Source organism: Lotus japonicus, chromosome 2 (genome assembly GCF_012489685.1).
Source record: "Lotus japonicus ecotype B-129 chromosome 2, LjGifu_v1.2".
NCBI classification, from domain to species: Eukaryota; Viridiplantae; Streptophyta; class Magnoliopsida; order Fabales; family Fabaceae; genus Lotus; species Lotus japonicus.
In genome coordinates, this window is record NC_080042.1 from 93,081,850 (window position 1) to 93,101,680 (window position 19,831).

Genomic DNA, 19,831 nt, shown 5'->3' on the forward strand with positions numbered 1-19,831 from the left:
CATGATTTTAAAGTACCTCGTGTAATAAGTTAATTAGAGCTGAGAGGAAATGAAATCTTAATGAATCCTAGTAGTACATTATGAATCCCACCCACCTAACGGCAGGTACAGTTACTAATTTACCCTTTGGGTACTGTCTGTGAGATATGCGTGACTCCAGCGGTATATAAATTGCGGGAGACAACGAGAAGAAGATGCTACTCATCGGCAATCTGTGTGAGAGAGAGAGAGAGCAATTCTGATTGAATAATTCAAAGCGCTGTCGTTTCGCTTCCGTCGTTGCGCGTTGATCGGGGAAGGAGAAAATGGTGAATCGACGGTTCACTCAGGTCGCCACCAGCGACGATGAAGAGGAAGAAACGCCACCTCAGCAATTGAAGCCGCGCAAAAGGAAGAGGATGAAGCTTCTGGAGGAAGACAACGAAGACAAAGATGGAGAGGATTACGAGGAGGAAGAGGAGAAGAAGAAGAAGAAAAAGTCCAGGAAGAAGAAGGAAGAGGAAGAAGAAGAAGAACAAGAGGAACCGGAATCGCCGCAGCCTCCGGAGGACGCTAAGCCCATTGGTGATCCGGTTAGGTTTTCAGGGAAAGGAAGGGGCAGGAAGAAGCATTTCAATTCCTTCGAGTTCGATGGAAGTCAATACACTCTTGTAATAAATCCCCATTTTCTTTCCAATTTCTTCCGAATTTCATTTCAATTTTATGATTCAATTCGAATTTTCTGCAGGAGGATCCTGTTCTTCTTGTGCCTGAGGATAAAGAACAGAAACCCTACGTCGCTATTATTAAGGTAAATTCTCAATTTGATTTCACTTCGCTATAGTTTTGGATTGTTATCTGATCTGTGAGAAAAAGTAAATACCTGATTGATTGTGATTATAAATTTGATCAGTGTTTGGTGGAGGTAGCTTATAGTATACAATCATAATCATGTTATTGTTATGTTTGTGATTGTGCTACTGCATTCATGTAATTTCATAACACTGAATTTATGAAGGGTCTTTTGCCCCCTTTTACTTTTTTATCCTCTTCATTGTCATGCTAGCCTAGGCCTAGGTTCATGGTTTAGTTTGGTTATGTAGTGCATGTTTAGTTTGACGTTAGCCAACGTGATTTCACATATCTCAATGCACCAACGGAGAAGCAGTATTTTGACATGTTGGATTCAACTAGGTTCCACGTCGAGTTCAACTGAAATACACACGCACACTTACTCATTTTCTTTATTGTTTACTACATAATTACCTCCTTTCAAGTTTCAGTATCCATACTCTGATGTTGTTGTTCGGCGTTTCAGGATATAACTCAGCCTTATAATGGCAACATCATGGTGACGGGGCAGTGGTTTTATCGTCCTGAAGAAGCTGAGAAAAAGGGTGGTGGAAGCTGGATATCACGTGATACGAGGGAGTTGTTTTATAGCTTCCACACGGATGACATCCCTGCAGAGTCTGTTATGCATAAGTGTGTGGTACATTTTATTCCCTTACACAAACAGCTTCCAAAAAGGAAGGAACATCCCGGATTTGTTGTACAGAAGGTGTACGACACTGTGGAAAGAAAACTCTGGATGCTGACTGATAAGGACTATGAGGATATTAAACAGCAAGAGATTGATGAGCTTGTTAAGAAAACTGTGGAACGTATCGGTGAACCACTCGACGTTGAGCCTGAAGATGCCCCTGATGATCAAGAAGACCTGGTGAAAAATAAAAGAAGTTTAAGGAGAAAGAGTGTTTCACCACCTGATGTTTCAAAGGAGGAGGAAGGAGTTCCTAAGAGTGACCAGCATCCAAAGCCTGAAACACCAGGGAGTTGTATAAATAATGCCTCAGAGCATTATCGCATATTAGTGAGTTTCAATGCTCTAACTGGAGATGTTCAGCGTGACAAATGGTTGGAGAGATCTCTTCAACACCTTCAGTACATGTGTAGTTCTGATGATAGTACAGAAAGGGACAACAAAGGATCAAATGTCAATTGTGATGAAATCAAGCATCAAAACAGTAATACAAGTTCAGAAATAGCAAATGACTGTCAAGACAAGGGTCAAAAGGTATGAAAATTCTGCATTAATAGGCGTTATCAACCATTTTTTTCTCATCTTGTTCTTTCTGTTTCCTATTTCCTTAAAGGGTATATAAATTCTGTCTTTATGTTATTTTTTTCTCTGCAGAGTTCCAAGCCTTTTAAATGGCCAGATGCTGCTGTTTCAGCCATAGTTGCTCTTGAAAAAGCTTCACATGATGCTTTCTCATCAGATTTTCAGAAGTATAACCAAAAGTTACGGCAATTAACTTTTAATCTCAAGGTAAGATGCTGGCCTTCTACATTGTACCTAATTATTGTATTTCGTAAAAAAAATACTGCATATTGCTTCTACGTCTAGAAGCCGGACTTTTGAACTTGTGATTTTTGTTCATATTTTCTAATTAAAGCTATGTCTAGAAGGTTAAAAGTCTGAAACAAAAGTATTGTCTCTATTCATAATGGATAGAAGATAAATCAGAATGTTGGAAGACCATGCTGTTGCATACTACGTAATTTATATGTGCACAAAACACACAACATGTATGTTCAGTTTAAGTGTAATGCCTATCATGGAATGAGAGGGAAAAACTGTCTTGCTGTAAATTTCCTCAATCTTTTATCTATATCTTCACTTCAGCACAACCAATCCTCTTGGGTGATTTTGGCGCGAGAAATCAATATAGCAGCATCATGGTGATAACTATATTGTTCTTAGCTTGAAAATTTAGATATGATTTTCTGCTGTGACAATGATGAATTGATTATATTATTCTATCTTTTTATTGTGTTCTTGGCAGAACAATGCATTCCTAGCTCGTCGTCTATTAAATGGAGAGCTGGAACCTTCCAAAATACTAAATATGACATACAGTGAATTAAAGGTATGCTTTCTATCTGGATTTCTTTTTTTAACCAAAAACTCAATGGAACTTTTGAGCTGTCAGCTTATGATGAAATGGTTGAACTTGTTTCGTAGATTTTCTACTGCTATTTTCTGGTTTAAGCTAGTGGCAATGTGGCCTCATTCTTTTCATTCATGTATTATTATTCAGCCTTCTACTTTAGTCTCTAGCATATTCTGCCCCTTTGACTTATCACTTTACCCTAATAAAAGATCTGGATACACTTCTCACTTGGATTTTATTGAGGTTATGTGGTAGTCTTTGTTTCTCAAAACTTACAAGCTGAAAGATTTAATTGTCGAAGGCTCTCTTTTTATTTGAGAATTAATTAGGTTAAAAGTTGGAGCATTTCTATCATCAGTTTTATAAGCTGTTTCTGAAATATTTAAACTGCTTGTTGGTTGTGTGGTTTCTTCTGGACATCTGCTAAATAAATGAACTTCAGGAGGGTTTGACTGCGGAGGAAAAAACCAAGAAGGAGCCGGATGAGTCAGAGCACATGCAAGTAAGTTTTCCCCTCTCAAATTCCATTATCTCTTATGTTGTGTGAAGAATGATATCTACTGACTTCAGCTTTCCCACCCATGAAACAGATGACAGATGCCCGCTGCTCAAGATGTATGGAGTTTAAGGTGGGATTGAGGGACATTATCCATGCTGGACATAATGACCGTTATCAGGTTTGCATTTTTCTATTTTACCCAAGTTCAGAATTCCAAAAGTACCTTAAATGTGTACTCTACTTTTATGACTTGGTTTGATTGTTTGGTGCTCTGCTTTTTTTTTCAGCTGGAATGTGTTTCCTGTGGTAATTCCTGGTATGCCTCCCGGGATGAGGTATCTTCGCTAACCATAGATGGATCAGATTCAAAGAAAAGCATAGGCACAGCGCCATGGGCCACTGCAAAATTTGAAGTTATTCAGAAGAAGCTGCTGAGCCCCCGCGAATCTGAAAACTCAGCCAATGATATATCTGGGAAAACAAATGAATTGGGTATCGCCGTTAATGACACCCAGAAACCAATTGGCATGCCCAAGAAAGATGAGAATGTTGAGGCTACACATGCAGACTAGTTCTGTCCAGTGTTTTAAAATGAGATTTTTGTTCCAGAAGATTGTTATGTATAGTTCTCTTCCTGCTTGATTAGAGTGCACATAACAAGCGGTTTGGTTTTGATGTTACCTCAAAACATCATAAGGGTAGTTTTAGTTACATCGCTGCAGTAAATTTATTAGCTTACTTTGACTCTAGATATAAACTTTTTATATCGTTATTATACAAATAAAAAATTCCAATTAGTAGTAAAACTTCGTTCCTTTTGTTTTGTATCTTTTTAGCTTCAAGTCATTTATCGCTGTGGAGTTGTCAAAATAGACAACTTTTGTGTTCATTCACTTCGAGTTGACCTTAAAATGCCAAGAAGGTAACATTAAGCTAATTGAAGAAACTGATGGTGCTACTCAAAGAATTTTGATGCATCTACAATTCAACGATGGGAATGAGGGTTATAGCAAGTTAGCAACTATCACGTTTGCACTGGGAGTAGTGTTTGACTGACATGATGATGCCTAGAAAATTATGAGGAGGAGAAAAAAAAAACTTCATGTCTTCTACTCCTTGTTTAATTTCTCCACGTATTCAGTTCTAGCTATTTACCAACGATTCTTTGGTTCAACTAGTACATGTTTAATTTTACTTTTACGTGGTCACTAGTTGAATATTGTGCATGAAAAATTTATCATGACAGAGCTAGTCTCATAAAATATGAATGTTCACTATTCGTTCGAACAAAATTACCTCAATGGTAAATGGTTGTGTCGGTCAAACCAAAAAATATATGCACCTATATCCATCATATAATGGTAGAAACTTTAATACTCCAATTTTAGCAAATACATGTATCTGAATCCAATATTCATGGATCATATCTTAGAACAGTGCATTTTGAAAGCAATTTAAATGAGAGCAAGATAAACAAATTTTCAATTCAACTTAGGAATACTAACCATAATACTTCATTATTTTTTTTAGTTATTATTATTATTATATAATAAAAGATGAGGGGTATTTTTGGTAAATTGTTCAAACTACTACCCCATTTGCATTTTCTATCCCGTTACAGGGGAGAATTTTTTCAGGTCCATCTTGATCTTGAAAGAGACTTTTCCCTACATCAATTCTATTTTCAAATCCTTCCCCTCTCTTTTCTTTCAACTATTTTCAACCTAAACAAATAGAGTGGTAAAGCAAACAAAGCAAAATAGTTTGTGATCAATGAGAGAAAACAGTTGAAATTTGATTTCCCATTTTTAACTACTAAGTGTATAAGTGTATGTTTGGGTTAGAGTTGAATATGTTTTCTTCTTCTAGTTGCATAAATTCCAAATCATTAAAAGTCAAAGCAATAATTTGTTAGATTGAAGTCGAGTGGAATTCTTAGCACTTTTTTTTCCCCAGCTGCTTTCAATATTTGGTTAGGCGTTAAATTCACAAATGTGATTTCACATATCTCAATGCATTAATGAAGAAATTGAAATTTGTCACATTAAGTTTGTTAGTTTAATGTGGATTGGAAAAGCAGGACTAGCCAACATCTCAAAATTATGTTTTTACCATTCAGGTTAAACTCAAAATGAAAAATTCTAACTTCTCCGTTGGTGCATTGTACTACGTGAAATCATGTTAGCATCGACTCTAATATCAAACCAAACATGCATGTGTTTTATTTTGAATTTTCTTTAAATTCAATGTTGATCTACATTAAAGTTAATGTATCAAAATCTTGCTCCTCCAAGCTATATAATGCATTACCATAGTGGCCAAAAAGCCAGTTACCTACACGCCCAGCTTGGTAGAGGCTGTGTGTCACTTTTCCAACGGTCACTAAATGGCCAATTCCTCTTGGCCATACGATTTCTTTCACCTAAACTTGCGGCTCTGCCTTTCGTACCGTTAAAATTCAACCCTCTCTCTATTTTATTGCTTTTCCCTCACTTTACTCTTGTGAGCAAACCGTTTTTAAATACAAGTAATTGAAATATTAATAAAATATCTCAAAATTTATGTTAAAATCATACTACTACTATTATAAATAAACTTTTCCGAAGACAGAATGATTGAGTAACTCTTTTTTTAAGAAAAGGAATCACAGGGTTTGGGCTCCTAATGGCTATGGCTAAAGTCCAAAACAAAATCATATTAACACTCTGTCTTTGGCGGATAAGGTAGAATCAACAGATAGGATACCAACCAGAACCTGTCATCATCCCTTCGACCTTTCCAGAATTTTAACAAGTTATCTATAAATATAATATTGTTTAACAATTTTAATCCTCCAATGTCTTGATTTTCACATTTAAGGGGCCCTGCCTAAAGTGAAAAAGTTGTAGCACTACAACAAAATTAAACTAAGAAAAAAAGAGAAGAAGAGGGAGCAAAATAAAAAAAAAATGAAAAGGTGAGAAATAAAATAAATAAAATTGTAATAAGAAAGAAATGAAAAAATGTAAAGAAATAAATTGTTTAACATGTTTCAAGTATTAAACAAGACAAATATATTATGAATTTTATTTTGTTTACTAGTAAAATGTTTATGAAAATTATTAGTTAATCCTTCAATAGCTTCTAAAAAAGTTGGGAAAGAAAAAAGAAAAGCTAATACTATTATTAGCCAGCAAAGCAATGAATAATGGACGTTAGCCTTTTACCAAATTTCCACTATATAATGGCTAACCTTGGAGGAAGAGACTCAAGACCAGTTTAGAAGCAGCTGGAAACCTAAAGAAAAAGGAGGAAACTGAGTGAGTGAGTAAGTGAGTAAGAAACAATGGCTTCTGAAGATGTGAAAGTTGGAGCAAACAAATTCTCAGAGAGGCATGCATTGGGCACAGAAGCTCAGGGTGACAAGGACTACAAGGAGCCACCTCCAGCACCCTTGTTTGAGCCAGGGGAGCTGAAGTCATGGTCATTTTACAGAGCTGGAATTGCTGAGTTTGTAGCCACCTTCTTGTTCCTCTACATCACTGTCTTAACTGTCATGGGTGTCAATAGGTCACCCAACAAGTGTTCCTCTGTTGGCATCCAAGGTATTGCTTGGGCTTTTGGTGGCATGATCTTTGCCCTTGTCTACTGCACAGCTGGAATATCAGGTATTTTACTGTTTCTCTCTTCAATTTTTATCTGTTTGTTTTTCTTATATTTTAAGTTGAAATTTCAAGTCCCAAATTGACTAGAAATATCATATTATCATGTAGCAAATAAGTTAGGGTTGAACTATTGTTTTAAGTTACTCTTTTATTTCTTTGAATTAACTCAGATCTTGTTGGTTGGTGACAGAAATATCAATATATCATATAGCAAACTAGTTAGGGTTGTGCAATTCCCAGTTAGGAACTATTTTTTTAAGTTACCCTTTTATTTCTTTGAATTAACTCAGATCTTGTTGGTTGGTGACAGAAATATCATAGAACAAACTAGTTACTTAGTTAGGGTGCAATTCCCAGTTAGGAACTTTTTTTTAAGTTACTCTTTTATTTCTTTGAATTAATCCTGATGTTGTTGTTGGTTGGTGACAACAGGTGGGCACATTAATCCGGCTGTGACGTTCGGTCTGTTTTTGGCGAGGAAGCTGTCGCTCACCCGAGCGCTGTTCTACATTGTGATGCAGTGCCTTGGAGCTATCTGCGGTGCTGGTGTGGTGAAGGGTTTTGAGGGCAATGCTCGCTTTGAGATGTTCAAAGGTGGAGCAAATGTTGTGAATCCTGGATATACCAAGGGTGATGGCCTTGGAGCTGAGATTGTCGGTACCTTTGTTCTTGTCTACACTGTCTTCTCTGCCACTGATGCCAAGAGAAATGCCAGAGACTCTCATGTTCCGGTTCGTATTCTTTGTTTCAAATTTGTGCTTTCTGAGTGTTCAATTTTGATGAAAATGGACTAGTTAGGTTTTTGGTACAATGAACAGAACTTGAAAATTTTCTTTAGCACATATGCTTTTAATGGAGTATGCAATAATGTGGTGTTTGTATGATAAAATTGCAGCTTTTGGCCCCCCTTCCCATTGGATTTGCTGTGTTCTTGGTCCACTTGGCTACCATTCCCATCACAGGAACTGGCATTAACCCAGCTAGGAGTCTTGGTGCTGCCATTATATACAACAGAGACCATGCTTGGGATGACCATGTATGATGATGTCCTTTCACTTTTTTTTTTTTTCTTTTTCTGATTATGTGGCTTGAAATTGGAAATTCTTTACTGTCCAGTTTGAAATTAATAGTTTAATTTTATGGCTTGCAGTGGATTTTCTGGGTTGGACCTTTCATTGGAGCTGCTCTTGCTGCTGTGTATCACCAGATAGTAATCCGAGCAATTCCTTTCAAGACAAGGGGTTAAATGAAGTATCCATATGTATTTGTTTTGAATCATTCTGTTTGTGTTGAACATCTATTTGTTTTTAATCCATCATTTGTGTGTAAATTATGACCTATAGTTATTTGCTTGTTGGTTGTGACCTAAACTGAAAACTGAAGATTATTCTTTCATGCTGTTTTTTGCCTTGTAGTATATCTTGCACTTCTTGTTATCCTCTTAACACATCAAAATTGGTGCGTGAAGGAACTAAGTGAGTGAGAGTTCCTCGGCATTGATCTAAGAAAATTTTATGGTGGTACCAAATTGTGTGCACTCACCAACTTAAAAAATCTCACAAGAGAGTAGCCTCAAACTAATTTTAATTAAGCAAATTAATTTTAAGTAATTCGTGTATTGGCAATGGTTTGAAAATACAGCTTGCCATCATGAGTCCCATGGTGCATTTGGACCCCGAATGTCGCAATGAATTAGATCAAAAGGAACATAAAATCAAAAGGTGGCACACATCACATGAACAAAGGGGTACACATCACATGAAGAAGGGTAACAAGAAGGAAAACTAAAGGGTAAGAACAGAATCACAAAGGTGGCCAACATTTTATGCCACAAATGTACACTTGAATATTGGAAATGAGAAAAAAAAAAAAAAAGAAGTTAGAACTATTATATCAATAATGAAGTAAAATGGCAATGCTATAAAGATAGTAAATTGAAATTAAACTCAGGAACTTGCACATCACCGTTGCAAAGAACTATTGATTTCAACACTGGGATTTTCCTCAGAGCTGGATTTAACATAGTGTTTGCATGTTTGGTTGGAAAGAGAACGGAGGGAAGGGTTTTTTTTCCTTAAAATTTATCTTCTTTTTTGTGAATGGAATATTGTTCGTTCATAAGCGGGCCAAAGACCAAAGCCCAAGAAAGGTTGATACATCAAACAAACCATTTCAAGGCCCAAAGCCTTACAAACAAACACTTTTGCCTTTTGGGCTTCGACCTTTTGAATGTATTCATCTTTAGCATAACAAAATTGAGTTTTAAAGTTCGACAAAAAAATATAAAAAATTGAGTTTTAAAAGAAATGTTATTTTTATTAGACCCAAAAAAAAAAAGTTTTTCAATTTTTTTATAAGTAAATGTTAGTTGTTAGTAATATTAGGAAATTAGTTCATGCTCAGAGTTCGAACCCTCGAGGACTTTTTGTAGCTATATATAGTTATATATTTTAAGCTCATCCAGGCCACACAACCCAAAATCAATTTAATGCTCTATTTGGTTTATAAGATGAATAGAGAAATATAGTAGAATTTAAATTAAAGTTTTTTTTATTTATTTAGTAAAAATGTATTTTTCATAAATAATCATTCTTTTCATTTTATATTATTTACATCACTCTTTGTCTTCTTTATCTCTTCTCTTTCTATTATACAAAAAATCTATAAATCTACTTTATTTCTAACATATTAATCTCTACTCATCTTCTCTCTTCTCTAATTTTATTATTTACCAGATAAAATGTTCTCTCTAGTGTAATTCAATCTATTCACAAAGTTACCTCAACATGCCTAGTGTAACTAAACACTTTCCAAGTGGGTTCCTACCCACGTACGGCTTTTGTTATGCCACCCACCCAACATGAACCTACAACAAACAACAAAACAAGTAGTAATCGTGGGACCTTATATTAATTAACAACTTAAGTCATATAGTTTTGAGTTGATTGATTCAACTTATGATGGTGACCACCTTATCCGAGAGGTCCCGCTTTTAAATAAAAAGCTGGTTAGATAATTTCTACTTGAATATCCATTTAAATAAGTATTTGATGCTCATAATTATAATTGTTCGAACATAAATTTGAAAAAGTTGATATATATTCATATTGAATACAGGGTGAATATTTCACTGAGAAACCTTTCTAGCTAATTTATATTTTCTCTTAACTCCGTTTTTTACTCTTTAATTAATTTCTCCCTCCTTTAATTTTTTTCCTGGTAGAACGCAAGAGACATGATTTTCAGTTGTTTGATTCAGTTCAAATCCAAAATAAGTTATTTTGTTGTTTTATACCTTATCAATTATCATAGTAGCAGGATGTGTCTTAATCAAAGTCTCTGGATTGGTGGTCTCACATGGGAGCATGTGCTCCCAGCCACTCAAACGATCCCTTCACACTAATGTCACTATATCAACCACTTGATTTAAGTCAGATTTAAGTCAACCAAAGTCTCAGTGTTATGTCCAAGATTATGTATGGTATTTATTTATTTCATAAGAAACAGACAATATACTTGAAAAGTTGAAACAAATCGAGTGTGTAGAATTCATATTTTTTCCTTTTTATAAATAATCCATACAAAATCAATTAAGAATACAGGTTTATAAAGCAAGGTTTTATTTCAAATAAATGAAAATTAATTTATAATATTCAGATTAAGGTAAGAGTTTTACTATCAGCAACTATATATCCTTTTAAACCCTAAACAAATATTTTTTTCTTCAAATTAGGGGGATCTAGATAATAATTTATTATATTGATAAAGTCGCTCATAAATTTGTTTACTATTGAAAAGAATTGATGAACAGTGCAGTAAAAGGATTTGAAGAAGAGCAATGCTATATAGTACGAGAGGGCACGTACGAAGAATGTACGAGAGTAATTTTGTGGCGGTTTTAAACCGCCACAAAATTACAACTGCAAAAAAAAAAAGCAAACCTACTATTTCTGGCGGTTCAAAACCGCCACAAAATTACAACTGTCAAAATAAAAAGAAAAGCTACTGTTTCTGGCGGTTTCTAACCGCCAGAAAATGCTTCGTGCGTGGTGCACGAGCCCCAAGGTCGTGCCCCACAGCATTTTCCTTTGAAGAATAATTATATCTTCACACCTCATCTTTGAGGTGTGGGGAGGTAGAAGATGAGAGAAATAGGAAGAAAGGAGAGAGAAAATATAGATGTGATAATTGATTTGATTGATAAATGAGAAAGAAATAGATAGAAATTATGGTGGAAAAGTGGTGGAGAGTAGGGGTGTTCGCGGATTGGATTGGATCGGTTTTGAGGAGAAAAATCATCCGATCCGATCTCATCGATTTTATGATTTTGTCATCCAATGGATTTTTTACTAAATTCAAATCCGAACCAATCCGATACAATCTATAGCGGTTTGGATTGGATTGGATTGTTCGGTTTTTATTTCACTTTTTTATACTTTGAAATTGTGTTGTATAAATTTTAAAAATATATAATATATGATAAATACAATGATACATAATTTATAACATTAATATAACATTCATAAATTATAACATAGTCAACATATTTTAAAATTATGATTATAATTGTTTACTTTGATGCATGTATATAGTAAACTTTGATGCATGTGTGATATAATCAATATATATACAAGGCTTAAAAGCACTTTTGGTCCTTCACGAATACACTTTGTGCAAGAATGATCCCCAAACTTTAAAAATAGTACTTTGGGCCCCCCACGTTACTCTCCGTCAACAAAATTGATCCTTCTGTCTAAAAACTAACGGTTCTAAGGACAAATATTTAATTTAACAAAAAAATAATTGAAAAATGAAAAAAAAATGAAGAAACCCAGGAAATTCCTCATCTTCATCTTCTTCTTTCACCATATTCATCATTTTCTCTATAAATCAAACCCCAAAAACCCAGAAAACTCCCAAATCACATAGTTAATCTCTCTCTCTGAGCTAACTGCTGCTTCTTCCCAGAGCAACAAAAAGGAAACATTAAACCCAGCAACGGAAAGGAAACATTAAACCCAACAGCAACGTATGTAAAGATGATGATGAACCCCAACCCCAAAATTGAACAAATACCCATAAATCACCCAGAAATTTGATCGAACTTGGAGAAGAAATCACCCATAAATTTGGGTAAATCATCGAACCCTAACCCCTAATGCCGATTTGAATTTAGGTGGCTATGGTGTTTATGAGTTTGGGGTTAGGGATGTTGCTAATTCAAATAATGTTAGCAACCTAGTTTCCAGACACGATGATAATGTTTCTTTAATGCAAATGATACTAAGTCCAATCATATCAATGGAGCTAGAGGACAAGTTTGCAAACGGTTTCTTCATACGCCAATTGACAGAGGTGACTATGGAGTTCATGGGTTTGGGGATTTTGGGTTGGAGAATATGATTTGAATTTAGATGCTTACCAGATCGGTGGGATTTCAAGATCTAATGAAGATGAAGAAGAAAGATGGAGATGATGATGAAGAACAATGAAGATGATGATGGAGAAGGAGGATGATGATGCACATGAAGAAGATGAAACTTTTTGGTACAGAAGAAGATGAAACTGATGAAAATTAAATTCATTTTTTTTAAAATATGCCACACAGGATAATCTCTCTCCTAATAAGCACACACGTCAATTAAAATGTGCCACATATGATAAAAACGTTAGAAATTTGACGGAAGGACTAATTTTGTTGACGGAGGGTAACGTGGGGGACCCAAAATGCTATTTTTAAAGTTTGGGGACCAGTCTTGCACAAAGTGTACTCGTGGGGGACCAAAAGTGCTTTTAAGCCTATATACAATAAATATGTACTATGCAAGTGTAAATGAAATGATATATGTATAACTAAAAGTATACATATTTGTGAATGTTCGGTTTGGATTGGATTGGTTCGGTTTTGGAAATCAAATCCGAAATCCGATCCAATCCAATAAATAATTTCGGTTTTTTCAATTTTCAGTCCGTTCGGTTTTCGGTTTGATTGGATTTCGGTTTTTTTGGATCGGTTTATCGGTTTTGTTTGGATTGGTTCGGTTATGAACACCCCTAGTGGAGAGGTGTGTATATATCATAACTCAGATTTGAATTGGCATGTTTGGATAAGCGCTAAAAAATATTATTATTGCCAAAATAACTTTTTAGGTATTCACAATTTATAATAACTTTAAGATAAATTATGGGATAAAACAATAAATCTGAAATTTTTTATATGGCCATAATCAATTATAAAATTTTAAAATTAGATGTCAACACATTACCATATAAAAATAATTTTTCTTATAAATGCATTTAAACATAAATTGATATATTTTTAACTTTTTTTATAATTTTAGCAAAGTCAATTCTATATATAATTACAAAACAACTCAAAATTCATACGTAAGCTGCTGTTAAATAGTGAGTACAGACCGAAATCATTTGCCATTATTTAGTCTTATTTTTTGTTTCATCAATTAAAGTGTGTGAGAATATTATTTGAAAATTACATATATCTAATCTAAGCTTATAATTCTCATATTGATTGATACCGACCTGACAAGATTTGATCGGTAATTTAAGAAATATGAGACCAAATAAAAACAGAGGATCTTCATCCGTTAATTACACATCCCACAAAGTACAAAACATCAAATTCTGGCTGGGACTGTCTATCTTAATCAAAGCAAATCATCCTTTTAACTTTAAGCACTCACGGATAAAAAAGGCAACAACGTGAATACAAAAGAAATGATAGTGGAAATCTGCAAATTTAACAGTGGTATAAATGCCTCTGGACCCTACTTCCTTTCCATTCCTTTCCAACCATACCCTAGTCAGATCCTTTCTTTTTGGTCCCATTCATTTCAATTTCCTTGCCTTCACACCAATTTTATCACTCTTGCATACACACAAAATATTAGTTTCTTTAAAGATACATTCCATCACACTTATCGTGATCGATTTATTTTTTAATCTCCAAATTCTTATAAAATGAGTTGACTTTTCTTAAAATTGAAATAATCATGATGAATGTGTAGAAGTGTGTTTTAAACGGAGCGTATTGCTAGTGTTTCTCGAAAATTAAAAAAAAAAGTGATTGAAATATCAGACAGAAGATTGATTGGTAGAGAGAGTGTGAAAGGGTTAAGTTTAAGGAGTGGAAAAGAGTGCCAGTGGGACATGTTTTTGTTATATACTCTTCTCTTCTCTCTCACTGACTGCTGCTACTGCTACTTGTTACAAAAGAGCGGGCTTCTCAAAAAACAGCTATTGTTTCTGAACCCTCAAGACTTTGTTTGTTCTTTCCCTATCTCTCTGAAACTCAAAAAACAGGTACAACCTTGTGCCTCCATTTTCAACAACTTTTATCCTTTTCTCTTTTTCTCTGTAATTGGTGTGTCTCTTCGCTGGAAATGTCTCACTAGTTTGCACTTTTGAATGATCATTCACTTGATATCAGTTGTATTGGATTTAATTTAATGTGCTTTATTCTTGTAATGATGTGATTCTCATGAAATTCGCAGGTTGGTTGTCTGAGCAATGAGTTTGTTAATTTTAGTGTTGCAGTGCATGTGAATTTTTGAGTTTGTTAATTTTAGTGTTCCTCATTCGTTTCAGAGAAGCAAGATTGATTGGTTGATTGGAGGCAAAACACACAATCTATGAAACTGTGTATTAGTTTGGCATCCTTGTAAGTATTCAGATCTGAATCTTAATGTAGTTTTTATGATTATATAATTGGCTTTCTCATTTTTTTTAATCCGAGATTGTGTTGCTGGTTTGTTCTCTATAATAATGCCTTCTTCTTTGATTTTGAATTTGGTTCATGAATTAAATGGCCAGGAATTCTGTGTGATCAAGTGAACTGGTTTTTTTGGGTCTATATGATATGTCATTGCCCATCAATTGTTTGAGTCAAACAGACACTACCTTTTCTCATGCATTTCCTGTTCAGGATCAAAATCTTTCTGTAAAGTTTTATGCTTTTGACCAATAAAAGATACTTTCTGGAATGTAATGAGTATTACATTTAAGTTGATTCTACTGCTGCCTGTTAATGATTTTTCCTGTTTGTGAGTTGATGAATATAATTTTTCTGTTCATTTCTTTTTGTTGGGTGTGTGTGAATTTTGAGATCTATAACTTACCGTGTGTTTGAATTTCTGTTACACTCACCTGAAAGCACTGTTTTCATCCACCCATTGTGAGACATGAGTTTCTGTCGAAATAACGAAAATATAAACACACTATTAGACGTTGATGCTACTATCTATTAGTATTTTTCATTTTTATTTCAACTACCATCAACATACCAATGTAGATCATTCATTTTTTACCATGTTGGTTTTTGGAATACATCTTGTGACTGACAAGGACATTATCCCAATTTCAGAGGGTCTGTTACTGTAAAATGTAAATGATGAGCGTGCTTGGGAATTGATATCTTCATTAATTGGAATCATATCACTATAGGCATGGATATTCAAGAAGATAGCTCCATGTTTGGGTCTTCGACAGCCATGACCAAAAGGAATGCGTCTTCATCATCTTCAACTTTTTTTTCAGCAAATCAGTCACCATTCTTTTCTCCAAGATCACCAGCACTTCATTTACTAGAGTCAACCAGACCTGATGCTTCAAGTAATAGAATCCAATCAAATTTGGCTCTCCCAAGCACCAGTTCAGGGATTCCAGTACCGCAGTCTCTAGTAAACATTAGAAGTAGCTTCGCAAATGCATCTGCATCTTCCTCAATTGACATCTCTAGCAGCAGCATATCCGGTCACCGCCACCGACATTATGATGATTATTCTGGACAAAAAGAGAAGCAAATGAAAACAGAAAGAAATCAAAGAACATCATCAACCACAGGTTCCACATCACTTTCTTCTTATAGACTGAGGAATTGTGATGTTTTCATAGGATTCCATGGTGGGAAGACTCCTTTACTTCGATTTGTTAACTGGCTCCGCGCTGAGTTAGAAATTCAAGGAATCAGTTGCTTTGTATCGGACAGGGCTCGATGTAGGAAGTCTCGCAAACTTGGCATGGTGGAGAGAGCCATGGATGCTGCTTCTTTTGGGATAGTAATCATTACAAGGAAGTCTTTCAAGAACCCGTACACCATTGAGGAGCTGCAGTTTTTTTCTAGCAAGAAGAATTTGGTCCCTATATACTTTGATTTGAGTCCAGCTGATTGTCTTGTGAGGGATATAATTGAAAAGAGGGGCGAGGTGTGGGAAAAACATGGAGGGGAACTTTGGCTCTCATATGAAGGGATAGAACAGGAGTGGAAAGATGCAGTGCATGGACTCTCTCGGATTGATGAATGGAAGTTGGAAGCAAAGGATGGAAACTGGAGAGATTGCATACTGAGGGCTGTCACATTATTAGCAACGAGGTCAGGTAAAAGAAGCGTTGCGGAGCGTTTAACAAAATGGAGAGAGAAGGTAGAAAAAGAGGAGTTTCCTTTCACCAGAAATGAGAATTTTATTGGCAGAAAGAAAGAGCTTTCGCAGTTGGAATTTATGTTGTTTGGTGATGTCACAAGAGATGCAGAGCAAGACTATATTGAACTTAAGGCCAGGCCCAAACAAAAGGATTTAATAATTGGTTCGGGCAAGGGTATTCTGATAGATGAAAGATGGAGAGGAAGACATATGGGAAATGGCAGCAAGAAGGAAAAAGAATCAGTTGTGTGGAAGGAGTTGGAGAAAGAGATTGAAATGCAAGGCATTGAGTTTTCTCATAGGCACTACCACAAAAGGCTAAAACGTGGAAAGTATACCAAGAAGAAAAGAGGAATGAAGATTTTGTATGGGAAAGGGATTGCTTGTGTTTCAGGGGATTCAGGAATTGGAAAAACTGAACTTATTCTTGAATTTGCTTATAGATTTCATCAGAGATATAAGATGGTTTTGTGGATAGGAGGGGAGAGAAGATACATAAGGCAAAACTATCTTAATATCAGGTCCTTTTTAGAAGTTGACGTGGGAGTTGAGAATACTTTGGAGAAAACTAAGATACGAAGCTTTGAAGAGCAGGAAGCTGCGGCTATTTCCAGAGTTCGAAAAGAACTAATGAGGAACGTTCCATATCTTGTGGTCATTGATAACTTGGAAAGTGAAAATGATTGGTGGGATCGCAAATTTGTGATGGATCTTCTCCCTCGGTTTGGTGGAGAGACCCATGTAATTATATCAACACGCCTTCCTTCCGTCATGAATTTGGAACCTTTGAAACTTTCATACTTATCTGGAGTGGAAGCAATGTCTTTGATGGTAGGAAGTGGCAAGGACTATCCTGTTGCAGAGATTGATGCTTTGAGAACTATTGAGGAGAAAGTTGGAAGATTAACTTTGGGCCTTGCAATTGTCAATTCAATTTTGTCTGAATTACCCATAACCCCAACCAGGCTCCTAGATACCATAAATAGAATGCCTTTGAAGGACATATCATGGAGTGGTAAAGAAGCTCACATGTTAAGGAAGAACACTTTCCTTCTGCAACTTTTTGATGTTTGTTTCTCCATATTTGATCATGCAGATGGCCCGAGGAGCTTGGCCACCAGAATGGTGCTGGCAAGTGGATGGTTTGCACCTGGTGCAATTCCTGTTTCCTTGTTATCACTTGCTGCTCATAAGATACCAGAAAAATGTCACAAAACCTATTTCTGGAGAAGAACAGTGCAATTATTAGCATGCGGGTTCACGTCTTCATACATCCAAAAATCAGAATTGGAAGCGTCTTCTTTGCTGCTAAGGTTTAATATGGCAAGAAGCAGCATGAAGGAAGGCTATATCCATTTCAATGAGCTCATCAAACTATATGCTCAGAAAAGAGAAGGTTCTGTAGCTGCACAAGCAATGACTCAAGCTATAATCAGTCACGGGTCAATATCTGAAAATATGGAGCATTTCTGGGCTGCATGTTTTCTGTTATGTGGATTTGGCCATGACCCTGTTGTTGTTGAGCTCAAGGTGTCTGAGCTTTTATACCTTGTCAAGAAAGTTGTTCTGCCCCTTGCAATTCACACATTCATTACTTTTTCTCGATGCACGGCTGCGCTTGAGCTTCTACGCTTGTGCACCAATGCCTTGGAAGCTGCGGATCAAGCATTCGTTACCCCGGTTGATAAGTGGTTCGACAAAACACTTTGCTGGAGGTCCATCAAGACTAATGCCGAGTTGAATCCTTGCCTTTGGCAAGAGTTAGCTCTGTGTAGAGCCACTGTTCTTGAGACTAGGGCCAAGCTAATGCTAAGAGGTGCTCAATTTGACATAGGGGATGATCTGATCAGGAAGGCTCTTTTCATCAGGACTTCAATTTGTGGTGAAGATCATCCAGATACCATATCTGCTCGCGAAACATTAAGCAAAATCACCAGGCTTAATGGAAATGTCCAAAGTCATACTTAGATTTTGAATCTTGTTAGGAAAGTAGAATTATACAAATAGATTTCTAATAAAACTTTTGCAGTCTGTTTCACAGGTCTTTTTACAGTATTTTTTAAAGTCTAATACAAGATGGCTTCTATTCTTATAAATTTCCGTCTCGGGTAATCTATTACATTTATGCCACCATGGTATTGGGATTTTAGTCATTTTATATTAGCATGAGCGCACAAATGTTCTAGTTCTTTACCCTGTAGACAAATAATGATGGTGGATTATGGCGGGATATCGGACATGGCGGAGAGCCAAAAACTTACCATGAGATTCCACTGATAACTCTAGTTGACAGTATGGATGCTATCTTTTACATCCCTACAGGCAGTTGATCCCATTCATTTGACTTAAAATCTTATTTCATTAACTGCTAAATTGCTATTAATTCAAACACTTCTGTATAACAATGCTTTACTGGCTTCAACAGAAAATTTCAATCTTTTTATAAATACGGTTTAGGCTTTGTTGGTCTGTAACCTTGTTGGTTCCGAGTAAATGTGAATAATTGGCATACAGTTGCACTTGGTTTGCTCTAAATTGGGTGTTAGAACCAGTGATGGAATTATCTTGTTTGATAACACATGTCAATTTGAAGTTGTACTAAATATTAGATGAACAGAACTACAAAAGTAAATAGAGTGCAGAAGCAGTGACAGGATACAAATGATTGAGCACAATCAGCAGTAAATTGTAGTGCACAATCAGATTCAGTAGTAAGTGGTGAGTAAATTGTTGCAGAACCAATGGCTTACAATATTGACTTCTTCTTTTTCCTTTAAGGCATTGTTGAAACAAAATGGCTCACAAATTGATAATATCAATTGTTTGTCATATTCAACACATTAAAGCCATAACACGAATAAAAAACAGAAAATGAAAGTTGGAACTTATAGTATATTAAATAAGGTACTCCCTCCGGTCCTATTTATAAGCATGAAAGAGAAGAAAAATCTTGGTCATTTTTATAAGAACCAAATGAAAGTTTGAGCTATATTAATTAATTTTTTCCAATGATACCCTTATTAATTCTAACTTGTAAAATGTGTCTCATTAATTATTCTCTCTCTTTTCCACTTTCCAACACTAATAACAAAGGGTAATTTTGGAAGTTCATTTTAATTTAAGACAAATTTAATGCATTTTATCTAGTTTAACTACATTTCTTAAACTATGTGAATTTTTTTTTTGTTGCTTATAAATAGGACCGGAGGGAGTACTTTCCTTTTCGTGTAAAGGTTTTTGCAAGGTTGAGAGAGTTGTTTTATAAAATTGCTGATCCCGGCGGTTCGTACGCGCTACGTAGCCGTTAAATTCTAA

The 19,831-nt window shown here is 35.5% G+C and overlaps 3 protein-coding genes across 4 annotated transcripts; all 3 read left to right on the forward strand.

The window, feature by feature from the left end:
* The first annotated feature begins 180 nt into the window (after positions 1-180).
* Positions 181-4,241, forward strand: LOC130741180 (uncharacterized). Its single transcript, XM_057593998.1, has 8 exons — positions 181-650; positions 728-790; positions 1,298-2,056; positions 2,177-2,311; positions 2,829-2,912; positions 3,379-3,438; positions 3,527-3,613; positions 3,723-4,241. The coding sequence occupies exons 1-8, from the start codon at positions 306-308 to the stop codon at positions 4,005-4,007; spliced, it is 1,818 nt and encodes a 605-aa protein (XP_057449981.1). The 5' UTR covers positions 181-305; the 3' UTR covers positions 4,008-4,241.
* A 2,378-nt stretch (positions 4,242-6,619) lies between these two features.
* On the forward strand, positions 6,620-8,474 carry LOC130741181 (probable aquaporin PIP1-2). Its single transcript, XM_057593999.1, has 4 exons — positions 6,620-7,082; positions 7,512-7,810; positions 7,975-8,115; positions 8,230-8,474. Exons 1-4 carry the CDS (start codon positions 6,761-6,763, stop codon positions 8,323-8,325), a joined length of 858 nt encoding a protein of 285 aa, XP_057449982.1. The 5' UTR covers positions 6,620-6,760; the 3' UTR covers positions 8,326-8,474.
* Positions 8,475-14,209: 5,735 nt separating this feature from the next.
* On the forward strand, positions 14,210-18,763 carry LOC130741182 (uncharacterized). Of its 2 annotated transcripts, none has more exons than XM_057594000.1 (3): positions 14,210-14,399; positions 14,685-14,757; positions 15,460-18,763. In XM_057594000.1, the coding sequence occupies exon 3, from the start codon at positions 15,542-15,544 to the stop codon at positions 18,482-18,484; it is 2,943 nt and encodes a 980-aa protein (XP_057449983.1). In that variant the 5' UTR covers positions 14,210-14,399; positions 14,685-14,757; positions 15,460-15,541; the 3' UTR covers positions 18,485-18,763. The 2 variants fall into 2 exon arrangements, with proteins under 2 accessions (XP_057449983.1, XP_057449984.1); XM_057594001.1 differs by lacking the exon at positions 14,210-14,399 and adding an exon at positions 14,435-14,590.
* The last annotated feature ends 1,068 nt before the right edge of the window (positions 18,764-19,831 follow it).

Coding starts and splice junctions, on each gene's coding strand:
- LOC130741180 (XM_057593998.1), top strand. CDS start 306: ATGGTGAATCGACGGTTCACTCAGGTCGCCACCAGCGACGATGAAGAG. Junction 2,312..2,828: donor AATTAACTTTTAATCTCAAG/GTAAGATGCTGG, acceptor TGTTCTTGGCAG/AACAATGCATTCCTAGCTCG. Junction 3,614..3,722: donor GACATAATGACCGTTATCAG/GTTTGCATTTTT, acceptor TTTTTTTTTCAG/CTGGAATGTGTTTCCTGTGG.
- LOC130741181 (XM_057593999.1), top strand. CDS start 6,761: ATGGCTTCTGAAGATGTGAAAGTTGGAGCAAACAAATTCTCAGAGAGG. Junction 7,083..7,511: donor CTGCACAGCTGGAATATCAG/GTATTTTACTGT, acceptor TGGTGACAACAG/GTGGGCACATTAATCCGGCT. Junction 7,811..7,974: donor CCAGAGACTCTCATGTTCCG/GTTCGTATTCTT, acceptor ATAAAATTGCAG/CTTTTGGCCCCCCTTCCCAT.
- LOC130741182 (XM_057594000.1), top strand. CDS start 15,542: ATGGATATTCAAGAAGATAGCTCCATGTTTGGGTCTTCGACAGCCATG.